This window comes from Desmodus rotundus, chromosome 3, assembly GCF_022682495.2.
Source record: "Desmodus rotundus isolate HL8 chromosome 3, HLdesRot8A.1, whole genome shotgun sequence".
Taxonomy (NCBI): domain Eukaryota; kingdom Metazoa; phylum Chordata; class Mammalia; order Chiroptera; family Phyllostomidae; genus Desmodus; species Desmodus rotundus.
Window position 1 is genome coordinate 186303136 of NC_071389.1, and position 14266 is coordinate 186317401.

The following is a 14266-nucleotide window of genomic DNA, read 5'->3' on the forward strand; positions in this document are numbered from 1 at the left end:
CATTTACCCTCACCTCCCCCCCCAAAAAAGTACTGCGCATTTTACTTAAAACATTAGCTCATCCCAGTTTGTACTTGTTAGACCTCGGGTCACATTTATGCTTTTTTGGAGAATCGCACTACTGACATGTCTGCTTCCCTCACCGGGCTCTTCAGGGTGATGGGCCCTCGGAGCGGCAGTCTGCCTTCGCTGTGCTGCGCCAGGCAGAGCTCGTCCCAGCCACTGTGAATGACTACAGAGAGAAGCTTCTGCATCTGAGGAAGCTCAGGCACGATGTGGTGCAGACCGCGGTCCCTGCTGGGCCATTACAGGAGGTATGAAACACCGTCCCTTCTTTCCCCTCTATTTTTGCTTTTAGATCTGTTCGGCTGGCTTCTGAACAGACGAACATACCAAGTGGTCACCCAAAATAATAATTTTTGAAATTAGATCCATCCTTAGTTCTCTTAGATCCTTCAAGTTAGATGGCTCTTGTCAGCCACTTTGGCGGCGGTGGAAATAATTTCCTGTCCCCCTTCTCCAGAGGGTGTGTGTCCGCTGTGAAGGTAGGTAGTAAGTGATGACAGGAGGACTCAACGTCAAGTTTAAAGCCTGATCTTCTCCAGATTTGTTCATTGCTGCACAAAGTTAGCAGTGGGATTTTCTGTCCCAGTTGGAGGCATTCCCCTTTCCACCAGAGCAGTTCTGTTCCTACTCCGCTTTATGTATTACTATCCTGTGTTACGCTCTGCTGCTAAAATAGTTGCAAACACCCGTCCCCAAATAATAGGACTACCGCTCTGCATGATGCCTCCCTAGCACACGGGGATGCCAGCAATGCCTCTCATTGCAAAAGGTGACTGAAAACTTCAGACCCTCGAATGCAACTCCTTTAAAGCATGGTTTTTCATTTCTTATTTTTTAAATCCTCACCCAAGGATATGTTTATTGATTTTAGAGAGAGAGGAAAAGAGAGAGAGAGAGAAACATCAGTGTGAAAGAGAAACATCGATTGGTTGCCTCTCGTACACTCCCCGACAGGGGATTGAACCCGCAACTTTTTGGTGTATGGGATGATGCTCCAACCAACTAAGCCACCCGGCCAGGGCTAATGCTTGGTTTTGAGGACTCAGACATCTGTTTGCGAAGCCGCAGCTGCCATTCCCAGCAGACTTTTTTGGGTTTCTTGCCATCTGTGCTTTACTGATTACTATGCAAGTTTTGTCTTTTAAGGTGATGGGGGTGGTAGTTGTTAGGAGGGAATTCAATCATGAGTCAAATCTGTTTATTTAAATATATCCTTTGAGCATGAACATCTGGAGTGAGTTTGAATACTGTGTTTGCCTTAGTGATTCTTCAGCATTAAATAGCGAGTGACATTTTGGGAAGAGTCGGAACGTTATTACTCACTGCTTTTTGAATGCGTACCTACAACTTTTTTGTAAAGCGTAAGCTGCTTTCCAGACCTCCAGTTGTCTGAGTTGGGATATTTGCGTCTCGATGCTGTTCTACTGTAGTTCATTACCCATTTACTAAATGAGTCTAATTGCAGGTGCCACTTCGCTATTTATTAGGCATGTTGTATGTTAACTTCAGCGCTCTCTGGGATCCTGTTATTGAACTCATAAGGTAAGCATGTGTTAAATGGGTGAAGCTGTTATGTTTTAACTACTGCAAAATGATGGAACCAGTATTATACTACTCCTTCTAGGTGTGATTTAAATGAGTAAATGTGTACAATATTTATAGCTACCATAAATCCTTTGTGAGACAAGGCAAAGAAAAAGTAAACATGAATTATTCTGTCTGCTGCCAAGTTTTTCAACAGTTCAAATGTTATGTGTCTCTTTGTCTGTTGAAGTAACTTTGAAGGACTGTATTTGTACTTTATATGATACATCTGTATTGTTGAATTTTTTCAGTAACAAAGTACTGTATAATGATTGCATACTTTTATTTATGTATATTGAATCATTGAGCCAAACTTTAATATAAAAATAAGGACTTGAAAACCCTTGCTGTCTAGTATCCAAAAATCCCTTTAGCTCTAAAAAGGACCTTAATAATCACATAGAAAATACATATGTTGTGCCTCATTTGTAGAAGTCTGTTCTTTGGCAGATGTTTGACTTCAGACAGTCTACTCTGGCTTTCTGTCAGATTGGAAATATTTCATGTGTGGCCTCCAAAACCCTCACTATTAGTTTTTATTTGACAGAAGCAGAATAAACAAACCCTTCTGCAGTTTGGAACCACCTTGTCTGCTGTTTACTGCCCTTTAAAGCCATCAGACCAGGATGCTGGAAGCAAGGCCTCTAACACCAACTTCATAATGCTGTTTATGGCGTTTAAGGGAGAATCTGACATGTGTTACCAATAGCCCATTATCAAAATTATTAGCTCCCCAATTCCTGAGTGCCTTTTATGGTCCTCCATATCTGGCGGGGCTCGCTTACTGTCAGGTTCATCTTTCAGTCTAAAAATTGATTTATTTTTTACAAATAGTCAACAACAAACACAGGTTGTTTCTTGTGTAAAGTTTATGCATATTCTTAGAAAACTAATGACAAAAAAGAATATAAACATTTTGAGAATACTATTGCTAGGATATCAAATTATGTGAACACATATGGTTGAGCTAATTTCTTAAGCCCTGAAAGGTATGTTTCATGCAGTTAGTGAATATTTATTTTGACTTTGTGTTAATAAATACTTATTTGAATTTGGTAGGAGAAAAGCCAACATTTTAAAGTTAGCTGTGAACAAACTGAGTTTTCGTTTTTTTTCCTAAATAGAGACCTGTCCTTCCTTAATGGGTTACACCTCACACCCCATGCCCCATTCCCATTATTGTGCCTTAAAAATAGCCTTCTTATGAGTACCTACTTAGGTTTTTAAATATGTGTTTTGGTGTTTTATGACTATAAAAATAATTTGTGGCCAGTGCAGGCATTTTGAAAAATATAGAAAAATACAAATGTTCTATATAACCTCACATTCAAGGATGACTTAATTAACATTTTAGTTATATCCTTTCACTCATTTTTCCCCCTATATCTCAGAATAAGGATCATATCACATGTTTTGTTTTGTGATCTTTTTTCTTAGCTCTCATGCACGTGAAATGGAAAATAAGAAATTTTGGAAGGTTTACTATGAACATCTGGAGAACGCAGCTACACATGCTGGTACGTAAGGGGGTGTCAGGTGGGGCTGGGAAGGACGGTGGTTGTTTCAGCTGAATGTTACTGCTCAATTACTCATCGGACTGGGGAACAGAAATGAGAAATGCATTATCTTTGGTAGCCTTTGGGTACGGTTTCTTTTTCCCTTGTATTGCTAGAGCAAGGAATGGCGTTACTTAAGGAAACACAAAGGACAAATGTTAACATTTCTCTGGTGGTTATGTGACTTTTTTTTCTTTCAGAGAAGGAACTGCAAAATGATACGAGAGATGAGGAGAAGTCCATTGGAGGTGAAAGTTGGGAGCAAACTCAGGAAGGAGACGTTGGAACACTTTATCTCGAGCAGTTGACATTGAGAACTAACTGTCAGGAAAGACTGGACCATACCAATTTTCGATTTTTGCTGTGGCAGGCTCTGGCAAAATTTCCAGAAAGGGTAGAACCACGGTCCAGGGAGCTTTCCCCGCTTTTCTTGAGATTTATCAGGTAAGTGTTCTCTTGGAATATGTTCCTGCTTGAGTGTCCTCAGTGCCTGCGAGAGAAGGTACAACGTATCAAATTGGCTGAGTTCTTTGTCCATCTGTCATGTTTGTAAATCATTGGCCCATCTGTAAAGCCCTGGCCCTGTCAGCTAACAACTAAACTGGTTTGGTTCACTACTTAATTTTACATGAATTTAACTGGCTGACAAAGAATGTTAATAAAATATTTCAGGTTACAAAATAAAAAGGGCCAGATCGAGTTAGCTCAATGTGTAAAGACCTTGCTATTTCTCACTCTATTTGTTCATTGTTTTGTTGTCTGCCTGCTGCCTCAAAGTTTTTTCCAGTAAGTCAACCCCAGCCACTCTATTTTGAACCTCTTGAATGTTTCCCACGATGCTGAGGAATGTACTCTCAAAAAAATAGCAGCGTTCTGGAGTATTGCTCCATTTTGACTAGATGAGCTGTGTGAGAATTGGATTGCTTTGAAACTAAAGGTAAGGTAGTGTGCAGAACAGTCCTAGTTAATCAGTGAATGCATGTTTCCAACACTGTTTCATTACTTGGGAAGATGCTGCAGGGTTGAGTTCAGCAGGCTGTGGACCACACGTGGCAGGCTGGTTCAGGAAGAGCAAGGAAGTCCGAGTGGCTACAGCAGTGACCCCTGAAGAACATCGCTGGAGACGAGGGCAAAAAGCTAACAAGAGACCAAGTGGTGCAGGACCTTTGAGTGTTAGTAAGGACTTGGTTTTTATTATTGGTGAACTGGGAAGCCACTGGAAGGTTTAAACAGAATGGCATGACTGAAGGTTTCCTTAGGAGTTTTCTGGCTGCTGTGTTGAGAATAGACAGTAGAATGGCAGTGGTGAGTGGTCGAGAGGAGAGAGGTAGGAGGAGGAGGTTGCAAAAATCTGGGGAAGAATAGATGGTGACTTGACCAACGTTAGAGCAGTGTGGATAATGAGAGGCAGTTGAGCTCTGGATGGTTTTGAAGGATTTCGATTCAGTAAGATCCCTTCGTGAAGAATTGCTACTAGATTGGCCTGCGGGCCTGGCCAGCAGATCAGGTGTGTCGTGATGAGGCTCAGTCGGGAGAAGGGCAGGAAGGAGGGAGGAGAGGAATCAGTGATGTCTCTGAGGGTTTGGCCTTAGCGTTACCATTTACTGAGATTGGGAGAAATGCAGAAGTTGGTGGATTTGGGGGAAAGATCAAGTTCACTTTCAGACATGGTAAGCTTCAGATACTGAATAGACATCTAGTTAGAGATGTCATGTAGGTTCTTGAATTTGGAAGAATTTCAAATTCAATTTCCTCTTCAATTTCCAGGGGAAGGTTTGGTCTAAAGATAATACATTTGAGACTCATCAGTATAGAAATGGTTTTTAAAAATTATGGGCAAGGAGGTAAATCACATCTTGGTGTGTAAATGGAGAGAAAGATTCCTAAGGACTGACAGCGATATTTAGAGGTTGGGAGATAAGCAGGCCATGAAAATGATAAAAGAAGGACCAGGACCACATGGTACTCCTTGAAGGAAGGCTTTCAAGGAGGGAGTGATCAGTGGAATCAAATGTGTCTCAGACATCAGACCCGTGATGAATAAGAAATGACCATTGTCTTTGGAAGTGACCCTAGCATGAGTTGTTTGGGTTGATCTGGTAAGGATGAAAGCCTGATTAAAGTGGGTTTAAGAGAAAAAAGAGAAGAGAAATGGAAATAGCAGGTATGAACAATTACTGAAAAAAGAAGAAGCAGACATAGGTGGAGAGAGATGTGGGAGTGGAGAGGGAGACGTGGTTGAGGTTGCTGATTAAGATTTAAGCAGTGTGTGTGTGTGTGTGTGTGTGTGAGTGTGTGATGCTGTCGTGAAAGACCCAGAAGGGAGGGGAACATTTGTAATGCACGAGGAGATGGAATTGCTAAAGCTGGGTCTTTGAATAGTTAAGAGAAGACAGGATTCCATGAATAAGTGAAAAGGTTTATATGAATAATTCATCCTGGCAAAGGTTACAAGCAAAGGTGCGGGCAGGTCAGTAGGTGGGATGGGAAAGAGTAATGATTTTCTTTTTTACATAACTTGTTAGTCTTTAGTTTATTGATAGAGGTGAGAACAGTAATACTTAGCTACGTTGCCTTGTTTTGAAGATCATGTAAAATAATGTTTATCAGTTATTTGTAAATTGCAAAGAACTATGCATATGCAAGCTGGTATTAAAGGTGTTAGTAGGATATGAATTTCCTATTATGTTAATTTTTTAAGTTTTTCCCTCAAGAAAGAATACCCCTTAGCCTAAAGGTAAAGACCTTCCTCTAATAGTACAAGATGCTGTGGAGGTGGGGATAGAGAAAGGAGCCAGTAACAGGAGGGTGGGTCTCTGAGTTTAGGAAGACTTAGAGATGAAAGATAGACAGTTTTGTAAAATGTATAAATTAAAACTAGTTGACACTGATTACCTATAAGTAATACTTTTACAGATGATCCAAACTAATGGAAAACCCAAATGTCACCTTTAATTTTGGCTTTGAAATATGTTAGGGGCCTTTTTTATTTTTGTCTAGAAACTTACCTTTCTACATATGTGTCAGATAATTTGATGTTGACCTAATTTGTGAATCCCTTGTCAACATTTTCCGAGAAGAGTCATTTAAGAATCAAGCAGGAATGAATGACTAACAATGGCAAAAATGTCCCAATAATAGGTACCAGTGACACTTAATGAATGAGTACTTGCTGTGTAGACACTGTTGTAAGTGCTTTGTGTGAATTATCTTATTTAATAAATGAATGAGTGAGCTTGCTGCACATGGAGATAAAGGTCAAAGATATGGCTTATGGTTAATTAATATTTAGAGTGTAATATGGATGTTATGAAATCAATGATGATACAGTTTATAAATGAGCAACTTTGCTCACTTCATTTATTCATCCATTTTTTGATTTATTAATTGCTAGATCCTGCTACCTGAGAACACAAAGTTGAATATGATGGTAGCATTTCAACCCTCTATAGTAGTTTAGTGTATTAAGCTGGAGTTTCCTGCAGGTGTGTTGGTTAATGTAAGATCCTAAAACATGCTATTTTTGTCAGTACATTTTTGAGTGAGGACTTTAGTGTCTGATTAATTCCCTTACATCTGTATCTTAGTGCTATGCACGAAACAGACAAGAAAAACAGTTGGTGGATGAATGGGTTAGAGGAACACAAAACAAATGAAGTGAATGGCAGCACCAGCCTTCAAGAGAGTTACCAGTTACCTCCAACAGCAGACCAGAATTGACGGATGGAATTCAGGGAGAGCAGATGTGAATGCTGACTGCACAGGCTTAGTTTAGAGGAGACAGACGGAAAGACTTAACCGATTTTTATCGCCTGGACACTCAGTTTAAGGCTGAGTCATGTGACTGCCCAGAAGGCAATGCAGTAGTTAGTTCCCTCTGTCTTCTCAGACCACATGCCTAGAGGACCGAATTTTGTTACGGCCCTCACAGAGTAGGTATATGTGACTTAAAAGTGATTAACATGGTCTTACCACTCTACTGCCATTGTTAACTGTAATCCACCCCTACACCCGCCTTCCCGAGTTGTGTTTTCAGAGATGGGGAGGCTGACTTCAGCTCAGTGCAAACCAGACATTTCAAATATTTTCAGCAGTGTGACGGTGGAATGGACTGTCTTCTGCAGTTAGCAGTTGACCTGGTCAGTACAGTACTTCAGAGGGGCTGACTGCAAAAGAATAGTGTTCTTGCACAGGCCGGACTACGGTGCCTCACAGGTCTCCTCCACGTGTGATGCTGTGAACCGTGGACACACATCTGGCACAGACGGAATTAGGACGTTTCGGCTTCATCTGCCTTGTGTCTCTTTCCGCTGTAGCAATGAGTATTACCCAGCAGATCTGCAGGTTGCTCCAACCCAGGATCTGAGGAGAAGAAGCAAAGGAGTGGTGGTGGAAGAAACAGAAGAACCTGCTGCTGAAGAGGATGAAGAGTTGGAGGAAGAGGTGGTGCCCCAAGACGAACCCTCTCAGAAGAAAAGGACAAGAAGAGCTGCAACGAAGTAAGTTCAGCATTGCTGCTACATCACAGATCCACAGTTCTCGGAGGAACAGGTTGTGGTCTCCTAGGGCCTAGGTGGGAAATGGCCTTGGGCAAGATGACCGGCTCAGATGATTATTCACATAAGTGCTGTATCTCCCTAGGTTTTTGTTTTTCTTTCTTTCTGTTTTTTGTTTGTTTGTTTTTTACAGCCCAAAGAAAACTCAGTCTTCCAAAGTTTTTGGCTGTTTGCTTTTTCTTTTCTTGTTTATCCGCAGAATGTTAGAGTTGGAATCACCTAACCATCACTTTTTTTCCGTGTGAGAGCGCTGGGCCCCAGAGCTGTTAAATGCTCTTTGACTTGTGTTGTTCGCTTTCCTGGTGCCGGGGCATTACGTCTGTGTTCCAGGGAAGTGCAGAATGGAACATCTCTCCTCTTACAAATAAGTGTGTCAGCAGTTTTACTTTGCCTTCTGACTTGTCTCCTTCTGATTCCTCTTTTTTTCATGCTGTTATATTCTCTCTTGTTCTCTGGGCAATTTGTTTACCAAAATTGTTAGAAACCTTAGAGAAATAAGAAGTGATCATGCTTATAAAAGTTACTTGAAGATTACCTGATTTGGGGTGTCAGAGATCCACTGGATTTGATGGTACTGTGTTATTTAACACTTTCGATCTTAATCTACGTCGATTTGTTGAGTTGTTCCCACAAGCCATTTATTAGTTCATTCATTCAGCAACGGTGTGAGTGCCTTTTTTTGCCAGTTGCTGCAGAGATGGACAATACATAGCCTCTGCGATGCAGGAAGCACGGTCTAATGCCTGGCGAAATATTCTCGTAGGGGAAGTATTTTTAAAGGTGTTATGAATTGTCAGTAAAAAGTGGCAATTCTACCACACAGGGAAGACTTCTACAAAGTATAAGACACCTTTGAAGCTGAAACACAAAAGTTTGCTGGCAGTTAAGTCAGGGAAGGACTTGCCAGCTACTGGATACAGTGTGTAAAGCACAGAGTCAAGAAAGGTTGTAGCCAAGCATCATGAAAGTATAGTTTCTTCTCTGCTTCTACCTCCTCACAGCCCTGACCGGTCTATCCCCCACAGCTTTCTCTAAGATAGATCACTGTTTTCCTCTTCGCATCCTTCCGCATAATAGCCAGCAAAAGATTAGTCCTCCTATTTGTTTGGTGAGTAAAGGAATAAGTTGTTTATCCAGTCAGACCTCTTCCTTGCTCACCCTGAACCTTCCCTGTCTCTGTTGCGTCCTTGCCTCGTTTCTGCCAAATGAAATTCTGTTCATGCTTCAAGACACAGCTTGCTCACTGAGGCGTTCTTGTCTTTAAACTGAAGGTTCTCTTACCTTCAAACTCTCACAGCAGCCGTCTGTGAAAGCCTCTGTCATGGTGCTACTTCCTGCCTTGAATGGTGGTTAATTTGTGTACGTCTCACATGAATATCGGAAAGTCTTCAAGGCCAAGGTCCATGTCTGGGTTTTCCTGTCCCGCGCAGCCAGACCTAGGCTGTTGCTAATACACACCAGGGTTGCAACTGAGTACATTGATAAGGACGTTCTTGGTGCCTCTCAGTATATTCGTAGTCCAATTTCATAGTCCTTCATGGAACATGCTCCACGCTGGCAAGTATTTAATGAGAACGTGAAGATTAGCTCCTGTTGCCTTTGGCTATTTAAGGCTCACTGGTGCGTAAAAAGTACTTAATAAATGTTGGGGGAGGAGTGGATGTCTCACTGGAAAAAATGTTAAAGTTTACTTGTTACAGTGTAGACACTTTGTGATAAGCAATCACAAGGACATTGCATTAGTTGGGCTCTTTAGAGAAACAGCCAATAAAATGGAGATGTATGTACAAGATCTGTCCAGAAACTGTCCATTCATGTGATATGAACAGTAGAGACATTTACTGAAGAAGATACAAGGTACAAGAAACATTGTACGCAGGCCAGTGATGCCTCGGGCCCCTTCAAAGTAGGTACCCTGGGGCCTCACACAGTTCTCCCAATGGCCATCAGCTGCCCCGTCGTGTTTTCCTGAATCTCATCGACAGTCTGAAATCTCTTCCCTTTCAAAGCTGATTTTAGTTTTGGGAACAGCCCAGAAGTCACAGGGTGCCAAATCTGGGCTGTAGGGGGCCGTGTCACCAGGGTCATTTGATGTGTTGCCAAAAAACGTTGCGCTACACATGAGGCATGCGTGGTTGTGTAATTGTAACGAAGCTGCCAGTCACCGGTTGCCCAGAGCTGCGGCCTTCTGAATCATCTGAATAGTTACTATGCAGGAATGTTCAAGCTTAACACAAAATTTGATGCAGATTCGTTGCTCTACTTGCTCAGTCATTTTGAATGTGATGGCCACACAGTACACGTGCTCACTCAATGGTGTCTACTGCCCCCACTGTCTAGTACAGTGAAGTCGTCATTGTTCATACATGTGCATTCCAGTCCACTCTCCTTGGCTGCCCCATTACATCCATGTTGTACAAACTGTTCTTGTTATATTAACAATGGCTGGACTTTTTCTGGACAGACTTCTTATGTATGTTGTGTGTGTGTGTGTGTATGTATGTATGTACAAAGAGATTTGTCTTAAGGTATTGGCTCATGTGATTATGGGAGCCAGCAAGAATTTACTGGGCCCAATGGCAGGCTGGAAACTCAGGCAGGATTTGATGCTGTAGCCTTGAGTCTGAAACTCAGAGGGCAGGCTTTCTACCTTACGGTCTTGAGGAAGAATTCCTTCTTTGGGAAACACCAGTTTGTGTTAAGGCCTTCAGCTAATTGGACGAGGCCCATCCACATTGTTGAAGGTGGGCAATCTCTTACTGAAAGCCCACGTGCTGTAGATGTTAGCGTCTGCAGAACGCTCTCATCGCAGCTCCTCGCTTATTAGTGTGTCGTTCCGTAAGCGGGTGCTCTGACTTAGGGGAGTGGGCACGTCATGCTGTCCAACACAGACGTTTACACTACTTTCCCCCATTTCTCTGCAGTATCTAATGAGGTTCCAATTTCCAGTTATTTTCTCTGTATGAACTAGTAGGACTTTGAGTTTTGCTTTCTTTAGTGCAGGGGCAGAGAAAAGCATTGTTAGCAGCAGAAGCCCACAACCTGTGTTCTTTCCTTTAATCCTCACAAAACAACCACGGGAGGTCTTGTGCTTGTCAAGATGAGGAGACCGAGAGCCTGAGACATGAATTAACTAACCTCCTGCTGAGTCGCAGAGCTCAGAGTGGCAGGACCACACATCCGCAGCTTGATTTCTACCCCTCTCCCCTGCGCCCTGAAATAGGCAAAAGAGGTCTCTCCAAGTCGTCACAGCTTACTCATTCGGGGCTATTTTTTTCCTTTCAGTTCTAATGCATCTTATAAATTATATACAGAGAGGAAACCGTTTTCTCAAGTATTTTGAAAGCCTCATAGCATCTGTGGATTAGAAAGTTTAGTTGGTGCTGTAAAAGTGCTCTTCTCATTCTGTTTTAGTAGATGACGTAATTTACCCTCAGTCAGTCCCAGCTTCAGATTGAACTTTCAGCCACAGGGTATTGCTCTTTCTTCCTCCTTCTTGGTAAACAAGGGCCATGGTTACCTAAACTTCTATCTCTGTTGTCTGACATCAGTATTTATGTTATATGGAAGTGAGGAAGAATATATTTTACCACTTCCTGTTTCTGCATAGAAACTAGACAAGGAATCATTCCAACTTTCATCTGTATACAACTTTGGAATGTATTACTATTTGATGACTTTTCTGTCTACTTTTGGCTTGATTGAAGCCATTCTAAGCATATCCTGATTGATTTTCTGCAGTGGGGTGTCTGAATTTAAGGGGAAAGGCTGCCTGAGATTTGGAATTTATGGAGAATAATTTTCTAAATGCAAATAATTAACGCTGTTTGTATAATTAACAGTGAAACTATAGTCAAGGTTTTTGAAATAATTGCTAGACTAAAATTGGTGAGTGCTATCATCTTAAGAAAATAATCTCTGCTTAAGTTTGTAGTACCCGCTCTTTCTGTCTCTTTTTCTTAGGCAGTTAATTGCTCATTTGCAAGTTTTCTGTAAGTTTTCGAATCCACGGGCCTTGTATCTGGAATCCAAATTATATGAGCTCTATCTTCAGGTAAGTACAATTCTCACCTGTGCAGTTTTTTGTGCACTATTCACCATTTTCTTTGTCAAGATAACTTTTAGGCTTTCAGTAATTGTCGACTAGAGCCCATGTCTGCATTTTAAGTATACATATTTTTAAACTAATACACATTTTCTGTATCCTGAGAAAGTTTTAGACAGTACTAATTTAGTCGACTTTGAAGGCATTTTGAGTGACCAAACATTGACGGGCTGGCTGTATTAATACTGACTAGAACAAAGCACAATTATATCTCAGGAAGTAGCTTTAGACGGTGGTGGAAGTTGTGCCAAGAGCAGTCAGCTACTTCTCACTTCTGGGTAAGTCAGCCTGGTGGGGTGCGAGAGTTTCAGGATCTTTTACATTGAGTGGAAACAGAGAGTTGGCATCATAGTCCATTACAGTCATAATTATATGACCCCAAAATCTAGGAAATGTTGGGAAAAAATCTGATGTCAGAAGCAGGTAAGAATTGGATATCATTCTTAGCTAACTAGGAAACAAAATTTTCTTTTTTCATTTGGATGCTTCTTTAGAGGAAACTTATACTTTCCGCAGACTTTATCTATGTCTGCCCATAATTCAGATATAACTTGTTTGTAAAGTCAGAACTCAAAAGTCTCAGTTGTTTATAGGAAGCAAAATTCTGAACTGCTGATCAAAGAGGCCTCAGACCCAGGGCTTCCCTAGCATTTCACCGACCGCAGTTACCTTCATGGCATTATAAAGAGCTTTTGCGCAGCGCAGGGCCATTTGGTGTAACTCCCGCTTACGCAGAGAACTGGTCTTGGCTGAAAGACTGGTAGACCCCAGGGTCTGGTGTGCAGGGTGCAGATGTCAGAGTTTGGGTTTTTTGTTCCAGGCACCACTCTCTTTGTCCTTTGATCCCAGGAACATGTTAGGCTTTTGTCGGCAATTAGTGTTAAACCATATCTAAAAATTTAGATTGTAAGAAATCTAATGTTGCAGACTAACACAAAGGAATTACTGTCCATCCTGTGGTGTGTGTGTATGTGACTTAATTGACTTGCTCCGTGCAATATCATTCTTAGTTGTTGCTGCACCAGGATCAGATGGTTCAGAAGACCGCCCTGGACTGTATAATGACGTACAGACATCCGCACATCCTCCCTTACAGGCAAGTTACTGGAAGCTAAAGAAGTGCTGTTTCTTTGGTTGACTCTTACCTTTCTACCTGAGGGCCTCTTCTAAAATGATTTTGTTCAAGCCTGGGAAATTTCCCTCTTTTCTAAGGCTATCATAATGCTATTTTCGGTAAGAAGTGAAAACAGGGAGTGCATTTGTTTGCTAAGAGTGCCTCTCCACAGGTAATAAGGTAGGAAAGAGAACATTAATTGAAAAGTATGTGTTGAGAAGACTATATCATTTCTCCTTGCTTACATAATGTCTTAAAAATCTTGGTGACTACTTGGCAAATTATAATAATCACTCTAAGACCTGAAAAAAGCTTTTGTATTATGCTCTTTGAAACAGCTGAATTACTAAGTCCAACTCTTTATAATCCCTTTTATCCTTTAAAATTTGAAAACCTGCTATTTTGAAAGGTATTTTTATAAGATTTTTCTTTATGGATGTCACCTACTTTATATAGACTATTCTTTAATACCTATTTTAGTTACACATATACTCTACTTGCTATATTGCATTTAAAATAAAATACTGTTGTCATTAAGTGATGATTTGTGCTGTGTTCTGTTTTTAAAGGGAAAACTTGCAAAGATTGCTTGAAGACAGAAGCTTTAAGGAAGAGATAGTGCATTTTAGCATTTCAGAAGATAATGCGGTAGTGAGGACAGCCCACCGGGCAGATCTGTTTCCTATTCTGATGAGGTATTTATGCGGTTTAAATTCTGATTCTTTTAATAGTTGATCATAAGAACAATTGTATTAGTAGTATTACGATTCTTTCAGTAATTGTAATGGACTATTTCATTTTGTATTTTTTTTTGGATTTTTTTTAATTGGATCTTTTGAAGTCTGCTCTAGAGACTTGAGAATATTTTGTCCCTAAATAATAATGATAAAATTAAATTCAATGTTGCTCTACATTTTATTATTGAGAGATAATAAAAATAATTCCTTTATTTTGAAAAGGATTTATTTATTTATTTTTAGAGGAAGAGGAAGGGAGAAAGAGAGGGAGAGAAACATTGGTATTCAAGAGAAACACTGATTGGTTGCCTCTTTCATGCCCCCTGCCAGGGACCTGGCCCGCAACCAAGGCGTGTGCCGACTGGGAATTGAACCAGCAACCTTTTGGTTTGTGGGACAGCGCCCAACCCATTGACCCACAACAGTCAGGGCTAATTCCTTTATTTTGTATGTAACAAAGTATGGGATATACATGCTATTGACTTTTTGTGTTAATTATTTAACCATCTTCATCACAAAACTTGTTTATTAGTTTTAATAGTTTTCAT

The 14266-nt window shown here is 40.8% G+C and overlaps 1 protein-coding gene across 1 annotated transcript in view; it reads left to right on the forward strand.

The window, feature by feature from the left end:
* UTP20 (UTP20 small subunit processome component) overlaps nucleotides 1-14266 on the forward strand; it is a 92162-nt gene that overhangs the window by 24269 nt on the left and 53627 nt on the right. The window contains exons 18-25 of the mRNA XM_024579020.4: nucleotides 156-314; nucleotides 1532-1608; nucleotides 3088-3167; nucleotides 3407-3650; nucleotides 7523-7705; nucleotides 11726-11816; nucleotides 12878-12963; nucleotides 13551-13676. Of these exons, the coding sequence (XP_024434788.2) occupies nucleotides 156-314; nucleotides 1532-1608; nucleotides 3088-3167; nucleotides 3407-3650; nucleotides 7523-7705; nucleotides 11726-11816; nucleotides 12878-12963; nucleotides 13551-13676 (1046 nt within the window). The remainder of the gene's footprint in view (nucleotides 1-155; nucleotides 315-1531; nucleotides 1609-3087; nucleotides 3168-3406; nucleotides 3651-7522; nucleotides 7706-11725; nucleotides 11817-12877; nucleotides 12964-13550; nucleotides 13677-14266) is intronic.